General features: G+C 46.8%; 1 protein-coding gene across 1 annotated transcript; it reads left to right on the plus strand.

The window, feature by feature from the left end:
- The first annotated feature begins 5,248 nt into the window (after positions 1-5,248).
- PET117 (PET117 cytochrome c oxidase chaperone) lies at positions 5,249-16,104 on the plus strand. Its single transcript, XM_075925758.2, has 2 exons — positions 5,249-5,455; positions 15,954-16,104. Exons 1-2 carry the CDS (start codon positions 5,300-5,302, stop codon positions 16,101-16,103), a joined length of 306 nt encoding a protein of 101 aa, XP_075781873.1. The 5' UTR covers positions 5,249-5,299; the 3' UTR covers position 16,104.
- The last annotated feature ends 223 nt before the right edge of the window (positions 16,105-16,327 follow it).

Raw genomic sequence — 16,327 nt, forward strand, 5'->3', positions numbered from 1 at the left:
TATCACTTCCTGCTACCAGACACATGATTATTCATACTCCTGTAAACCAGTAAACATACCCAAGTGGGCACAACAATTATGCCAAATTCAAATCTTATCAACCAAGCCAATTTTGCACTCTGGTTTAATCATGTTTGCTCAGTATACAGATAGGAGTCGATTATAACTGAGAATGGTGATTGGCTTCCTACATGCCTTTCACAATGTTTGGCCTCCTATTCAGCTCATGGCTAGGTTTCAGATACACCGCAACATTCAACTAGTGGCCAAACACTTCAGCTGAAGTTGTGAAACTTTCACTGTATAACTCTCCTCCTTCACACACTCCCGGCTTCCTAAATATCTTTTATGTTTTTATAATCTCCTTTTGGACTGATGGCTTTCGCCCTTATGTTTGGAATGAGCCACATGATTCAATCCAGAGAGAAGTAAATACAATCATAGAATCCTAGGGCTGGAAGAGACCTCAGGAGTCATCGAGTCCAGCCCCCTGCCGAAAGCAGAAGCAATTCCAACTAAATCAACCCAGCCAGGGCTTTGTCAAGCCAGGACTTAAAAACCTCTTGGGATGGAGATTCCACCACCTCTTTAGGGAACCCATCCCAGTGCTTCCCCACCCACCTAGTGACATAGTTTTTCCTAATATTCAACCTAGGCCTTCCCCACTGCAACTTGAGCCCATTGCTCCTTGTTCTGCCATCCATCACCACTGAGAACAGCCTCTCTCTGGCCTCTTTGGAACCTCCCTGCAGGGAGTTGAAGGCTGCCATCAAACCTCCCTCACTCTTCCCTTCTGCAGACTAAATAAGCCCCAGTCCCTCAGCCTCTCCTTGTAGCTCATGTCCTCCAGTCCCCTAATCATCCAAGTATTTTGCTTATGCCAACACCGATGTGTTGTACAGGAAAGAGACAGCAGGAAGAGACGGAAAGCAACATTCGGAAGGATCCCAAAGCACTTTATGATGGACTATGTGGGTCACGTCCCTGCTGTGGCAAATGTGCACTATAGAGGTGAAAGGGTCTGTATAATTGACCGCAGCTGAGGATCTGCTTGTATACACAATAGTGAGTGTGGGAAGCGGTTCTCATTTATGGTGTGACCCACCACAGCAAGTGCTGCCTGCAGAAATAGGTTTCACGGGACTGACCCGTTCTTAGGCATGTGCCCCCAGGTCTTGCATCCGGCTTCCCCTTGCTGCCAGCTCCTCCAGCCCTGGGTCTCGGTTTCCAGGTGGCCCGAGTGGGGTCCTGTCAGCTCCAAGCACTTTGCCAGCTCCCAGGGGTCCTGCCACCATGGACTTTGCTGGCATCCTGGGGTCTGGTCGGCCCTTGGAGTCATGTCACCCACCAGCCTCATGGGCGCTACCAGCCCTCAGGGTTCTGCTGCCCACTGGCCCTGCCACAAGCTCTGCAGCCTGCTGGCCCTGCCAGCCCCAGCGTCCTGCTGTCTGCCCTGGGCTCTGCAGATACCCCCAAGGCGATGAGAATTGCTAACTTTCCCGAACTGAATAGACCGAATGCCATTTGCAGCAATGGAGTCCAGTCTGTCCGTCCTGAGAGAACTGGCAAACCAATCAACAGGTCTAAAGGGCGGTGCAACTCAGCTCCCCAACTTAGAAATATTTCCAGCGCCATGTGAGCCATTGGTGGTTACCGTCTGATGTGCTGTCACACAGGTGTATGCTGCTTTGCTCAGCTGCTGGATTACAGAAATCACCCCCAGCTGGTAAGGACTTGGCAGGCGGGCCAGTCTAGCTCTGTGGCGTTTCCCAACTGTTCTCGCTGTGTGGACTCTGGTTGTTCTGGGCAAAGATACAAGTGCAGCCCACAGTCCGCCTTGAATTCCAGAAGGTCTTTTTTTTTGTTTGTTTGACAAGATGGGTGAGGTAATATCTTTTATTGGACCAACTTTGTTCCAGCTAAATACAAGGTATAACAGCTTGTTTAGCATCGGTAGTTAACGCATATTTCAAGAGATCATTCCAGGTGAAGTAGTCTGTTAACCCGCCTCCAGTCCTAGAGAGAAAAGGGCTCTCAACATTTCCAGATGACAGTTTCCCTTTCAGGAGACTGATTTGTCTTGTGTATCCCCAAATTTCACCTTACTTCAAAACTATGTGCTTACAAAATCAGATAAATATAAAAGTGTTGCAGCACTCTATTTCTGAAAAATCACCTACTTTATCATGTGTATCATATAATTATAAAGCAATTGGAATATTAATATGGTACTGACATTTCAGTGCATAGAGTATTGAGTAGTATAAACAAGTCATTGTATGACATTGTAGTTAATACTGACTTCCCTAATGCTTTTTATGTAGCCAGTTGTAAAACTAGGCAAATATCTTGGGGTACGTTTATACAGCAGGACTAAAGCTGAACTAAGCTACGTAACTTCAGCTATGTCAATTGCATAGCTGAAGTCAAAATAGCTTAATTCGGCTTTTGGCGCTGTCTACACAGCAAGAAGTTGAAGGAAGAACACTCTTCCTTCGACTTCCCTTACTCCTCCTGGGTATGTCTACACTACCCCGCTAGTTCGAACTAGCGGGGTAATGTAGGCATACCGCACTTGCAAATGAAGCCTGGGATTTGAATTTCCCGGGCTTCATTTGCATAAGCCGGGCACCGCCATTTTTAAATCCCGGCTAGTTCGAACCCCGTGCCACACGGCTACACGCGGCACGGAGTAGCTAGTTCGGATTAGGCTTCCTAATCTGAACTAGCTGTACTACTCATTCCACGAGGAGTACAGCTAGTTTGGATTAGAAGCCTAATCCGAACTAGCTACTCCGTGCCGCGTGTAGCCGCGCGGCACGGGGTTCGAACTAGCCGGGATTTAAAAATGGCGGCGCTCGGCTTATGCAAATGAAGCCCGGGAAATTCAAATCCCAGGCTTCATTTGCAAGTGCGGTATGCCTACATTACCCCGCTAGTTCGAACTAGCGGGGTAGTGTAGACATACCCCCTGAAATGAGGGTGACCATGAGTCAGAGTAAGAAGTCCTCCAGCTCGACATTATTTCGGAATAAAGGATTGTAACATACACACACATTTTGTTATTTTGGAATAATGGGAGTTATTACGAGATAATGTTGCTATGTGGACGTACTTTAGCTGAGCTGATGTACCTTTTGTTGGAAGACCTCTGTTTGCCCTCATGGTTACATGTTTGCCTCGTTGAGAACCACTGCTGTAATAAGCCAGAAATCCAGTATCTCTATTCAGTATAGGATTCTTAGTATCTAGCAAAGTTATGCTTGATACCAGTAAAGTTAGCTTGTCTTTTGAAGGTGCTGTGCAGGGTTCTTTAGAGGATGAGGACTGAGAATGAAGTGAGTGCTTTATAAAAAGGATTTGCCATGGGTGAGCTGGTGTTTTAGCTTTTATAATTTTTTGTATGATTTCATGTTAGAGGGATTGTCTGGATTTTTTCCACATGCTTGTTGTTGGGGCATTTAGTGCACCTGATGAGGGACACCACACATTGTGATAGGCATGTGTAAGACCCATGAATTTTGAAAGATGTTTGTTTTTCCAGCACTTTTAACTATTCATATTTCCAGCATGGCAAATTAGGCAAGGAATTCTGGAACAAGTTCTGTCATAACCCCACAACACTGGAGCTGTTGGACAGCTTTTATTGACCTTCCTTCCTTGAAATGCATGTAACAAGGAAATCAAACCTCTTTTGTTGGTGATTTTAACAGCGACAAATGGAGCTTTAACAAATTGGGTCCATTTCTGCTCTGAGACAGTCTGCAAAAGACCAGAGGGAAACAGTTCAGTCATTAATATGATTGGAGGAGTGGGGAAATGAGCTAAAATACCCAACGTAAAGTATTTCTTAGCATTTTTAAAGGGACACCTTCTGGCAAGCTCAGACACCTGGAGTCTCCTGCCCATTATATCAGCCATGACCCAGGCTTCCACATAGTCCTAAGGTGAGGAGAAGCAGTGGAACCCCCAAATGAAGATGAGCTGCACTAGTAAAAAGGGGGATCCTGCAGGGCTAACTCATACCAATGCAAGCCCTATTTTGAACCAGGGTAGCACATCTTTGTGCTCCATTTGGAGTGATGTTGCTTCACTCATGCAAATGTCTTCAATACAGACAGGGCCTAAGAACAGACTAAACAAGGAAGGATTGGAAGAGTGAAGTTGTGCAATTCACAGGATTAAGGAAATGATTCCAGGCAGGGGGGTAATATGAGAAAAGGCTAAGTCACTTGTCAAGCAAGCAGAAGAGGGATGTAATAAGGATGGGGGGTGAGATGGAAGCTGAAGGCACAAGGTATGTGGGGGAAATTAAAACAAGGAGGCATCACTATGAAGGGTTGACTCTTCAGATGCGGTTTGTGTGTTTTGCATAAATATCAGTACAAATAACAAATCACTCTTGCCTGTTACTGTTCCTCACTTAAAACAATGAGGAGTTCTGTGGCACCTTAAAGGCTAACAGATTTATTTGGGCATAAGCTTTTGTGAGCCAAAGCCACTTTGTCAGATGCATCTAACATCTTGCAAGTGAAGCTGTTAAGGGAACAGGTGGCAAAGCACGGTTCTTCATTGAGACAAGACACAACCAGCGCAGGAGGGTTTTGATGAGATGTGCTTGGCCTTGGTTGGGGTGATGTTGGTGGTCACCAGATGATTTAAAGAACCGTCCCCCAGAAGCCCCCTTCCTACAGACGGCTGCAGCACTGAGGCTGGTCCAAGCACTGAGCTCCCACAGTATCACTCCCGCCAGCGGAAAGCCAGGGAGCTGGTGTGGCAGCAGCAGAAGAGGTGGGCAGGTGCCACTGGTAGGGCGAGGCAGCAGGAGGGAGGCAGGAGATGACAGGAAGCCCTAAGGAGGAGGAGAGAGGACAGCAGCAGGCCCCACGCCCAGGCAAGGGAGCGGGAGCAGGCGGGGGGCTCTCTGCCCCATAGCAGCCCATTGCACATCAGGGATGGAAGGTGGGGACCCCTCTGCCCACAGGGGAAGGGGCCAGCAGCAGAGCTGGGGGAGGGGGCTGACAGCTCCTCTGAATGCACCAGGCAACGGGCCAGCACGGCCCAGCATCCCCTCCGTGCATGGCATGGCACCCCTCCCCCCACGTACCAAGGCAATGGCCCCGCCCCCTCCAGCACTCCCTGCCCAGGACAGCAGCAATCCCTCCTCTGCCTCCCCCAATCCCCTTCTCGGCCTTCGATTATTTCGGCCTGGGTAGCGAGGGACGGGGGGGGGCAGGCAGAGGACCGATCGAGTCTCTCCGCGTTCTATTGAGTGGGCGAGTCAGCGCGCGCGCACCGCATGCCCTGGCCGCCCGCGCTGTGCGGCTCGCGCTCCGCAGCGGCCGGGTGGGGGAGGGGGATGTCGACGGCCTCCAAGGTGGCGCTGGGCATCTCGGTGCTGCTCTCGGCCGGGACGGTGGCCGCCGTGCACATCCAGCAGCGGCGCGTCAGGGAGGTGAGTGCGAGCGGCCCAGCGCTGCCCCGCCCCCACGTAGGCGCGAGCGAGTCGCCACCTCAGCCTCGACCGCCCCTCCCCCCCCTCCACACTCGGGTTCCGACACTCGCAGCCCCGCCCCCTCAGCCTGGCCCCGCCCCTTGCGGAGGCGCGAGCGAGTCGCCACCTCAGCCCCGCCCCTGGGTTCCGACGCTGTCCCTCACTCGGAGCCCCGCCCCTTCGCCCTGGCCCCGCCCTTCTTCGGACCCTGCGACGTTCCGGCCCCGCCCCCAGAACGATTTCCCCCTCAGGCCCGGCGCCGCCCCTGGCTCGTAGCCACGCCCCTCATTTTTGGCCACGCCCCTCATGTTTGGCCCCGCCCCTGAGCCTCAAGTGCAGGGACCTTGCTTCTGTCAGGGGGGTAAAGGGTTAACCGGTGCCTTACGGGGTGCGGGTGGGTAACCGGTTAACTGCCCAGCGCTTACCCCTCACCTGTTCAATGACTATCAACATCCCCAGCGTCGGCCCCGCCCATCACTGAGCCCCGCCCCCCACTGTCCCAGCTCCGCCCCCCGCTCTGCCCAGTCGGTCTCCCCACGACGACCTGCTGTCGGGTTCCCAGGGTCGGGCAGAAGCGGTGGCAGGTTCGAATGTGCTGGGGCCTCGCTAGTGGTCGCAGACTCCTCGCTGGTGGCTGGTGTCTGGAGCTGGGTGGGGCTTGTTAAGCCGCTGCGGGGCAGTGCTGCTGCACAGCTTCAGGGGCACACTGGGCCTGGGTAGTGGTCTCAGTCGCTCTCTGCTGATGCACCTGTGCTCCATGGCATCCTCTTCCTCAGCTGCACTGAAAACATCTCTACCAACTCATGCTTCATGCTGGTCCCTTCCCTCTGAGGAATGCCAGGAGTGTCTGTAACCACTTGTGCGTTTCGCCATCCCCTCGCTCTGAGCCATGCCAAGAGTGCCTGTACCTGCTCATGTTCAATGCCATTGCCTTCTTCCAAGCTACGCTGAGAGCATCTGTACATGCTCATATTTCATGCCATTCCACTCTCTCCGAGCCACAGGTGGCTGTAGGGATGCTGAGCTGTATAGGCCCATGGTGCTTGGGCTCCACCAGTCTTGTGTGACAGCACTGGAGCATCTCCTGGTCCCACCTGCTGGCTCCCCGTGTGCCTCTCCTGCCCTTGCTAGAGCTGTGCCCAGGGCAGCAGGCACCCCCTGCATTCCCTTGCTGGCTGCAGCCACTGTAGCCTGGCGATAAGGGAGTGAGGCGGATGGCAGGCTGACTGCTTTGTCTGCTGGGAGAAGGTGCATGGCAGCCCTCTCTTACCCCAGCAGGCACTCAAAGTGGATTCCTTCTGGGGCTTGGGTGAGTGCCAAGATGGGGAGGGCTGGAGGGAGTCCTCCTCTCTGGTGCCAACCCTGGGGCAGCCTGCCTGCTGCACCTCAAAGTTTGAGCTCCTTATTGTCACACCAGAGCCCACACCCCCAGCAAGACCCCTCACCCCCTTCCTCATCCCAGCCCTGAGCCCCTCCCACATCACAATCCCCCTCATCCCCACCCCAAAGCCAGAACCCTCCCTGTTCCGACCCTTACAAGGCAGATTTGGGGAAGTTGGGCTTGGATCCATTCTGGACACCATCAAAAGTTATACAAGCCTGCCATCCCTGAGCATCTGTACCTACTCATGCTTCATGCTATTCCCCTCCTCTGAGCTGTGCTGAGAGATTCTGTAGGTGATACCTCCTCATCAGCCTTCTTTTTTGCACTGGCCAGGATGTCCTTCCATCACTCTTGGAGGAGGAAACTGGAAAGTGGGGTGTTTTGTGACTGGGGGGCCTATTTCTGTTCCTTGTGTGATAAAGTCTCTTTGCAGAGTTCCTCTGGGCAGTATTACATCAACATGGGGGTAGACTTCTGTCTTGCTTAGGGCCGCATGCTGTTTGCTGATCTGGGTGGAGTTATGGAAGGTGGTCAAGGAAGGGAGTTGATGGGAGATAGAACAAGCAGTTCAATCAGTCAATGCTCCTTCGCATTTCCTGGTTTATACTGGCGGATGTGCAGTCTAGCAACCCAACCTGAAAGCTGTCAAAGATTTTGCATGGGCTTTAAACTTGATATGGTTCTGGCTTTTTACACAAATGTATGATAACTGCTGGTGGACCCCCAACCTCGAACGTAGAGTCCTACAAGGTATGAAGTGTCACTTGAGAAGATGCTGAGTCCTTTTATTTAGGACTCCAGCTGTGTTCTGAATGCAGTATTAGCACCACCTCTAGCAAGGGTTGTCCAAAACACTCCTATTATAGGATCCTGTTTCTAGTTCTTCATAGCTTTACCAAAGTGTAATTCTTCAGATTGAAATTTCCAGTGCTGTATGTATGTCTTGGGCTGATTTTTCTTTCCCAGCTGAAATAATTCAGCCATTTTCAAGGAAAGCATTAGGCAAAAATGCATTGTTTTGTTCATGCTAAAATAATTATTTCTAACAGTTTACTGAGAAGTACAAACGCTCCCTTGTTTTGGAGCAAAGGCTTGGCATTTGTCCTTTGTATCATGGATGTGCCTTTCTGCTGTTCTGTGAAAAGCTAGCCAACCCTTTGAAATATCTCATTTTGCACATGTTCAGTAGACACTTGGTAGAGTTTAGTAGCTAACTTAATGAAGATGTAGGCTCAATTTTCAGGCTATAGATTAGAAACTAAGCAGAACTTTCCCAACAATTTCTGCTCCCCACTTCTCTGTGTGGCGGTGGAGTTGGACACTGCTTTATCACCAGGCAGCATGGAGAAGGGAGCTGCAGAAAGCACAAGAGTCTTGTGGCTGTGCAAAATACTTGGGATTGGGATGAGTAGGTAGGGGTAGAGTGAAACTGGGATTTAGATGGGGAACCCAGAAGGGAAGATGGAATAGTTAGGCAATGAGACTTTGGACTGGGATTAGGAGCCTGCGGGTTGGAAATAGGGATGTTAAATTTCAATGAATCAGCTAATTGAGTAGTTAATGGAATTTCCCACTGTGCCTCGCCCTCTGAAATGTACAAGATCTGTGTGCATTAGTGGTTCCCTCTGTCTCTCTCCCTTTGAAATGTACAGGAGCTGCCCATGGCTCTTGTACATTTCAGAAGAGAGAGGCAGCAGGAACCTCAGGGAGCAAAACTGTCCAGGCTGGCTGGCATGGGTTCCCTTCTGTGCCTCTTCCTTTGAAATGTACAGGAGCTGCAGATGGCTCTTGTACATTCCAAAGGGAGAGGAGCAGCAGAGGGACCAGCGTGAGCCGGGCTGTTTCAATCCCCACTCGCTACATTTCCCCCTACCTCCTCTACCCCCAGCGGAGACAGTGCTGGGGGGAGAACTCGCTTTTAAGCCAGTTCCCCCAGCAAAAGCTTTTTCTTCCCACCTCCCTCTTGATGCCTCTCTCTGATAGAGGCAGCAAGAGGAGGAAGCAATTAGTCGAGTTCCTACTCGACTACCCGCTGATCCTGGGCTCCATGAGGCTCCCGAATCCGGGCTCCCCCCGGTGTTTCAAAGTGGCAGCGCTGCATGGAGCTCGAGGTTAGCGGGAGGAGTCCCCAGATGATCCTGGGCTCCATGCGGCACTGCCTCTTTGAAACACTGCCTGCAGCCTGGGGACACCCCCATCTGGCCTTGGACTGCACACAGTGTTTCAAAGTGGCAGCGCTGTGGAGAGCCTGGGATCTGGCCCCAGACTCCAAGCGGTGCTGCCGCTTTGAAGTACCCCCTCCTGTTCCCCCCCCCCTCCGCTGCCTTTTTCTGATAGAGGCAGCAAGAGGGGAGGGGGGAGTGACTAGTCGACCAGCCTGTCGACTATCCGAAAATCATTAGCTTATCGGATAGTTGGATGTTTGTGTTACTGTATTTGCTAATCGGATAGTTGACTAGTCCTTCACATCCCTAGTAGTTGACTAGTTGCTTACATCCCTAGTTGGGAACAGGACTGGGACAGACATCACACTTGGGGAGAAAAGATGTTCATTAAATCAGCACCATCCATACTGTGCACAGGGATGCTGTAAGGAAAAATAGCATGTAATCATGTAGTTAAAGGCTGTTTCATCCAACATCATGCAAGGGACTGAATTAAGGTGGTACATGTGGCATTTCCTCACTCTTGAGTGCTTTACCTATGTAAATTTAGTACTCTTCTAATGTAATTTATGTGCGCATGCGTGTAGAAGGGAAACTGTGAGGTGGATTAATGCATGTGGTTAGTTCCTTAAGATGGTGCCTATCTTTTTTTTTATTTTTATTTTTTTTAAGATTACAGCAAGTATGGGGACTTACCCTGACTCCCAACAGCTCTGTCCCCACCTTTCTCTGTATCTGTATTAATTGCCCTTCCCTCTTTATACATTCCCATAATCCATACTACAATTTGTTCTTTAGACTTTCCCAGTTGACCATAAGACTTCTCTCCCGCATCCTGTTCCTTGTAACTGTGAAAATTCCAGTAGGTTCAGCACTGCTTGTGCTACTGCCTTCAACTTCAGCTCCATTCATAGCATAGTGTTGAGTGTCTTTGATCAGGCACATTTAGAATTGCCACTGTGCTTCTGACTGGAAATCCCAGATGGTGGCTAATTGCAACAGTTGTCCAGCTGACAGGCGGCATTGTCAGATCTGAAGGACTGCATGAAACTCTCTAAATGTGGAGGGTGCAGAGGAGCTTCTTGGTTAGCTGTGAAAATATGTCTCATGGGGCAGAATCAGCATCAGCATTTTAAAAGTCTCAGAGGGGTAGCTGTGTTAGTCTGTAAGGGCACAGCTACACAGCAGGGCGAAAGCCGAAATAAGCTGCACAGCCCGAGCTAAGTCGGTTTCGGTTTTTGTCGCGGTCTACTCAGCAGGAAGTCCAAGAAAGAGCACTCTTCCTCTGACTTCCCTTACTCCTCATAAAATGAGGGTTACAGGGGTCAGAGTAAGAAGTCCTCCAGCTCAACATTATTTTGACAATATGTCGAAATAACTGCTTTTAGTATAGAAGCAGACTATGTTATTTCAGAATAACACTGTTGTGTAGATGTACCCACCCTGAAAAACCTTAAAAAAACGTTGAATGGTCCTGTGGCACCTTCAGATTAATCTGAAGAAGTGGGTTGTGCCCGTGAAAATTCATGATACTATCTACATGTTTTGTTAGTCTTTAAGGTGCAGTGGGACCATTTGTTGTTGAAGTTTTTTCATTAGCATTTTTGTTGACAATGTTATGTCCCATCTCTTTCCACCCAAATTGCAATCTATTCCTCTGTCCAGCTTTATCACAATTTTAGGGAGAGTTGGTGAGCTGATTATTTGAGGTACACCCCAAACATACATGAATTTTACATGAAATGATTGTGTGCATTGCGTGATATTTAGCAGTCCCTAGAGCAGAAATGGGTCCCACCTGTTTGATCCTTGCAACCCTAGTGGTCAATTTAAATTGGTTCAGCTTCAAGGCTCTAGTCACAAGCAATAGGACCAAAAACTTACATTTTTAAATGACAACTGAGATTATCCATTGCATTTCCACTTACCCCAAATCCAGGGGCTGGTGGCCACAGACTTCATAAGGGCCTAACAATTATATGGAAAGCAGAGTCTCCAATTAGGGCTATGAGGGAAAGCAGAGATTAAAAAGATGGTGTAGAGTGGGATGGAAGTATGGATGGACTCAGCCTTTAAAGGTTCTCATAGATCCTCTAATTTCTTAGCTATAACCAAGGCCTGGTCTGTACTTAAAAGTTAAGTCAAGATAGCTACAGCACTCAAGGATCTAAGAACACTTCTGTCAACTTCGCTACTGTTGCTGGGGTGGTGGTGTCCCACAGCATCTGAAAAACACCTTCTGTCACTGTAGAAAGCATCTGTGCATGATACTACAGCGCATTGTTAGGACACCATAGCTGTGCCGTTGTAATGCCCAGAGTGTAGACATGCACATCTGTATTTTCTCTTCATGCAGCTCTCCTGCACTTTATAAGCAAAAATAGCCTCCCTAATGCAGGCCATGATAATCAGTAAAAGCGATAAGGAGTCCTGTGGCACCTTATAGACTAACAAATGTATTGGAGCATAAGCTTTCATGGGCAAAGACCCACTTCGTCAGATGCATGTAGTGGAAATTTCCAGAGGCAAGTGTAAATATGCAGGCCAGAATAAGGCTAGAGATAACGAGGTTATTTCAGTCAGGAAGTGCGAGGCCCACTTCTAGCAGCTGATGTGGAGGAGTGAACACCAAGAGAGGAGAAACTGCTTTTGTACTTGGTTAGCCATTCACAGTCTTTCTTTAATCCTGAACTGATGGTGTCAAATTTGCAGATGAACTGTAGCTCAGTGGTTTCTCTTTGAAGTCTGGTCTTGAAGTTTTTTTGCTGCAGGACGGCTATTTTTAAATCTGCTACTGTGTGTCCAGGGAGACTGAAGTGTTCTCCTACAGGTTTTTGTATATTGCCATTCTTAATATCTGATTTGTGTCCATTTATTCTTTTATGTAAGGACTGTCCAGTTTGGCCGATGTATATAGCAGAGGGGCATTGCTCGTACATGACAGCGTATATTATATTGGTAGATGTGCAGGTGAATGAACCAGTGATGGTGTGGCTGATCTGGTTAGGTCCTGTGATGGTGTCACTGGTATAGATATGAGGGCAGAGTTGGCACTGAGGTTTGTTGCATGGATTGGTTCCTGAGTTAGAGTTACTGTGGTGCAGTGTATAGTTGCTGGTGAGAATTTGCGAGGACTGACTTGCCTCCCAAGGCCTGTGAAAGTGAGGGATCATTGTCCAGGATGGGTTATAGATCACTGATGATGCGTTGTAGAGATTTTAGCTGAAGACTGTAGGTGATGGCCAGTAGTGTTCTGTTAGTTTCTTTCTTGGGCTTTTCTTGTAGTAGGAGGCTTCTGGGTACATGGCTGGCTCTGTTTATCTGTTTCCTCAATTCCTTGTGTGAGTATCGTAGTTTCAAGAATGCTTGGTGGAGATCTTGTAGGTATTGGTCTCTGTCTGAGGGGTTGGAGCAGATGCGGTTGTACCTTAGTGCTTGGCTGTAGACAATGGATTGTGTGGTGTGTCTGGGATGGAAGCTGGAGGCATGAAGGTAGGCATAGCGGTTAGTAGGTTTTCGGTATAGGGTGGTGTTTATGTGACGGTCACTTATGTGCACTGTGGTGTCCAGGAAGTGGATCTCTTGTGTAGACTGGTCCAGGCAGAGGTTGATGGTGGGGTGGAAGATGTTGAAAGCATGGTGGAATTCTTCCAGAGTCTCCTTCCCATGGGTCCAGATGATGAAGATGTCATCAATGTAGCATAGGTAGAGAAGGGGCATTAGTGGACGAGAGCTGAGGAAGCATTGTTCCAGGTCAGCCATAAAAATGTTGGCATATTGTGGGGCCATGCGGGTGTCCATCATGGTGCCACTGGTTTGGAGGTATATATTGTCACCGAATCTGAAATAGTTGTGTGTGAGGATAAAGTCACGGAGTTCAGCCACCAGCTGTGCTGTGGCATCATCAGGGATACTGTTCCTGACAGCTTGTGTTCCATGTATGCGTGGGATTAGATATTAGGAATGGCAATATACAAAAACCTGTAGGAGAACACTTCAGTCTCCCTGGACACACAGTAACAGATTTAAAGGTAGCCATCCTGCAGCAAAAAAACTTCAAGACCAGACTTCAAAGAGAAACCGCTGAGCTACAGTTCATCTGCAAATTTGACACCATCGGTTCAGGATTAAACAAAGACTGTGAATGGCTAACCAAGTACAAAAGCAGTTTCTCCTCTCTTGGTGTTCACTCCTCCATATCAGCTGCTAGAAGTGGGCCTCGCACTTCCTGACTGAAATAACCTCGTTACCGCTAGCCTTATTCTGGCCTGCATATTTATACCTGCCTCTGGAAATTTCCACTACATGCATCTGACGAAGTGGGTCTTTGCCCACGAAAGCTTATGCTCCAATACATCTGTTAGTCTGTAAGGTGCCGCTGGACTCCTTGTTGCTTTTACAGATCCAGGCTAACACAGCTACCCTTCTGATATCTGATAATCAGTGTTAACTATTGCTTTGTCTGTGCTCAAAAGTGCACCAGTTTATCTAAATTGTTTAAAAATTTAATTTAGTTAAATTAATGCAGACCTCTAATATGGACACTTTTAAATTAGTTCACATCGGGCTTATGTCAATTTAAGAAACTTTTGGCCTTCATGAACTAATTTGAGAGAAGCCAAGTGAATTTAAGCTTGTGCCAGTTTAACGAAATCGGGGTTCTCTACATTTCTATCACTATTCTTCATTGCATCATGACCCCCTTCTGACAACAAGCATTTCTACACAATTCCAGGAGGGGGGAACCAAAGCCTGAGTCCTCCCAAACCCCACTGCTCCAAATGGGACCAAAGCTGAAGCCTGAGGGCTTCAGCTCCAGGTAAGAGGTCTATAACCTGATCTCTCTGCCAGGGCAGTGGTACTTGGTTTTGGCTTCAGCTCCAGACTTCAGCAAATCTAAGCCAACCCTGGCAAGCCCATTAAAATGGGATTGTGACCCACTATAGGGTCCCGCCCTGTAGTTTGAAAACCACTGAACCTAAACTGATATAAAAAAATCAAACTGTTGCAACTTATGTGTATAGACCACACCACACCTAAGTCTGCTTGTATGTATTTTGATGGTACTGAAGGATGTCCTCTGTCATTTGGGACAAAACATAAAGATTTTTTGCAAAATACATATATAACTATAGCTCTAAAGTGAATGAAAGCATAGCCTGGTAGGTTATAAGAGTGTATTTTATTGGATCAAGAGACATGCTTGAAACCTGCATTCATAAAAATCTCTACATTTTTTCTGTATATATAGTATGGTAGTACATTTCATTATACTACTAAAGTAATAGTTTGTCAGGACAGTAGTAATTTTATAATCGGAATTAAATTGACTGAAACTGATAGGAAAGAACTATTCCCATAAAATTAATTTCCAGAGAGATTTTGACATTTTTGGGTGAAATGTATTTTGTCTGCCTCCATAATTTTTGAAAACAAGATTAAAATATTTCTTGCACAAAATATTTTTTCTTCATGATTCAGATGGAACACATTATTTCCCTCAAAATGCGTACGTACTTGGTTTCTGGGTGAGAAGCGATGCCTCTTCCTATTAGAAAGTTTATTTTATTTTTTGAGGTCAATTTTTAAAATGAATGATTTGCAAATGCATTTTCAGATCTGTTAAGCCTGCCTATATAATATCAGATTAATCAAATAAATTATTTACCTTTTTGGCATTTGGCTATTAATTTATTCATAAATTATTTTTTCCAGCATTCATCCAGTCAGCAGTTGTAGTGCCTATGAATACATATGAATCCTGATCATGCAAAGATTTATGCTTTACACATATCAATTAGTTATTTAGGCAGACCTATAAGTTTTGAAAGGATCAAGACCATAGGTAGTAACAAAATATGGGCCTGGGCCTGCAGTTGGATCCATGTGGACAGAACCCTGTGCTTCTTCTAGTATTGGTTTCTATGCAACTATTTCATGTGTTTCCCTAATCAAATGTCATATTTTAATATCTTCTGTTAAAGGTGCCACCTTCATCTTAAAATCTAGTCAATCTCAAAGGAATTAGAAGCAGTTTCAAGTATCACTCCTACCCCATAGTTCCTTTATCAATGTTTGCAGTTTTGCAGATGTATTTTCTTGTTTTCAATATGCCTTTCTTTCCTCTATTGTTTGTACAAATTACCCACACAAAATACCCATAAACAAAAAGGGAAATTGACAAAAGCCCAGATTCAGTAGTTGGACCTACTTGCGGGGATCCAGTTTCAGGAACAAGGTCTGCCTATACAGAAGAAACAGCTAAATTAACTATATATAAAGCACAGTGAGTTCTGCGTTAGTGGATCCCTATGCATTGGAATCTCCACTGAATTCTTGGATCTCTGCATGGATTCAAGGGATTAAGAACAAAATGCTGTCAAGTGCACAAAATAAACCAAGTGGAAAAACTTTTTCTCTTTCAGTTATAATCCTTTTACATTTAATTCATTTTTTTAATGTAGTCTCCATGTTGTGTATGTTAATGTCTGTTAATTCTGCTCAAGCAGAGGATCACAAGTTGAGATATTTCAGGCAGATTAGTTGAATTCTGATAAGGATGGGGGAGAAGTCATAATCTTCGACAGATATATTGCTGTCTCTCTGTAATACTGTAGAAATGATCAATATACAATATTTACAGTTGTCTAACACTTTATCATTATAGGAAGATTATGTAGCTGAACCAACAAATACAGTTTTCCTAGCATGTTACCAGTAGTTATCAACATCCACCTATCAGAGCTCCGTTCTAGTCATTTTAAACTCGAAAAGTAGCTTGTGTCTTGAACAGAGAATTGAAAGTTTGTACCAGTTATATATTTGGCAGTGCTGTGACAGAGGTTGGAATGCAAAGGGGTGTTAGTTCCATGCAATCGACTATAATGAACCATGTCTCTTGTATTTTCAGAGGCTGCACGAAGGAGTTGTCAGAGACCTTGAGAGACAAAGCCGTAAACTGGAAAATATTCGCCTTTTACAAGAACAGATTACTCTGACCAAGCAACTTGAAGCAGAGAGACACAAGATGTTAATGGAAAAAGAGTCCCAACAATCCTAGACTTAAACATGAAGTTTTAGAGTTGGGACTGAAGGACAGCAGGGATTTGTGTTTGAGTGTTCCTAGGTGTTTCAGGAAACGGAAGCTACTTCCATCACCTTTAGCTACCTAGTCATCAAGTCTAGGAAATTATATACATTAAGAAGTGTGTACGCAGAATTATTCTCTAACTTGAATATTTTCATGTGAGCAGAAATATAGTGTAGAAGGCTTCATACCTGGCT

Source organism: Pelodiscus sinensis, chromosome 3, assembly GCF_052426305.1.
Source record: "Pelodiscus sinensis isolate ZL-2025 chromosome 3, ASM5242630v1, whole genome shotgun sequence".
Lineage (NCBI taxonomy): Eukaryota > Metazoa > Chordata > Testudines > Trionychidae > Pelodiscus > Pelodiscus sinensis.

Excerpts from the sequence above, each read along its gene's own strand:
- PET117 (XM_075925758.2), top strand. The coding sequence starts at position 5,300 with ATGCCCTGGCCGCCCGCGCTGTGCGGCTCGCGCTCCGCAGCGGCCGGG. Across the intron at positions 5,456-15,953 it reads AGCAGCGGCGCGTCAGGGAG|AGGCTGCACGAAGGAGTTGT; the intron begins GTGAGTGCGAGC and ends TTGTATTTTCAG.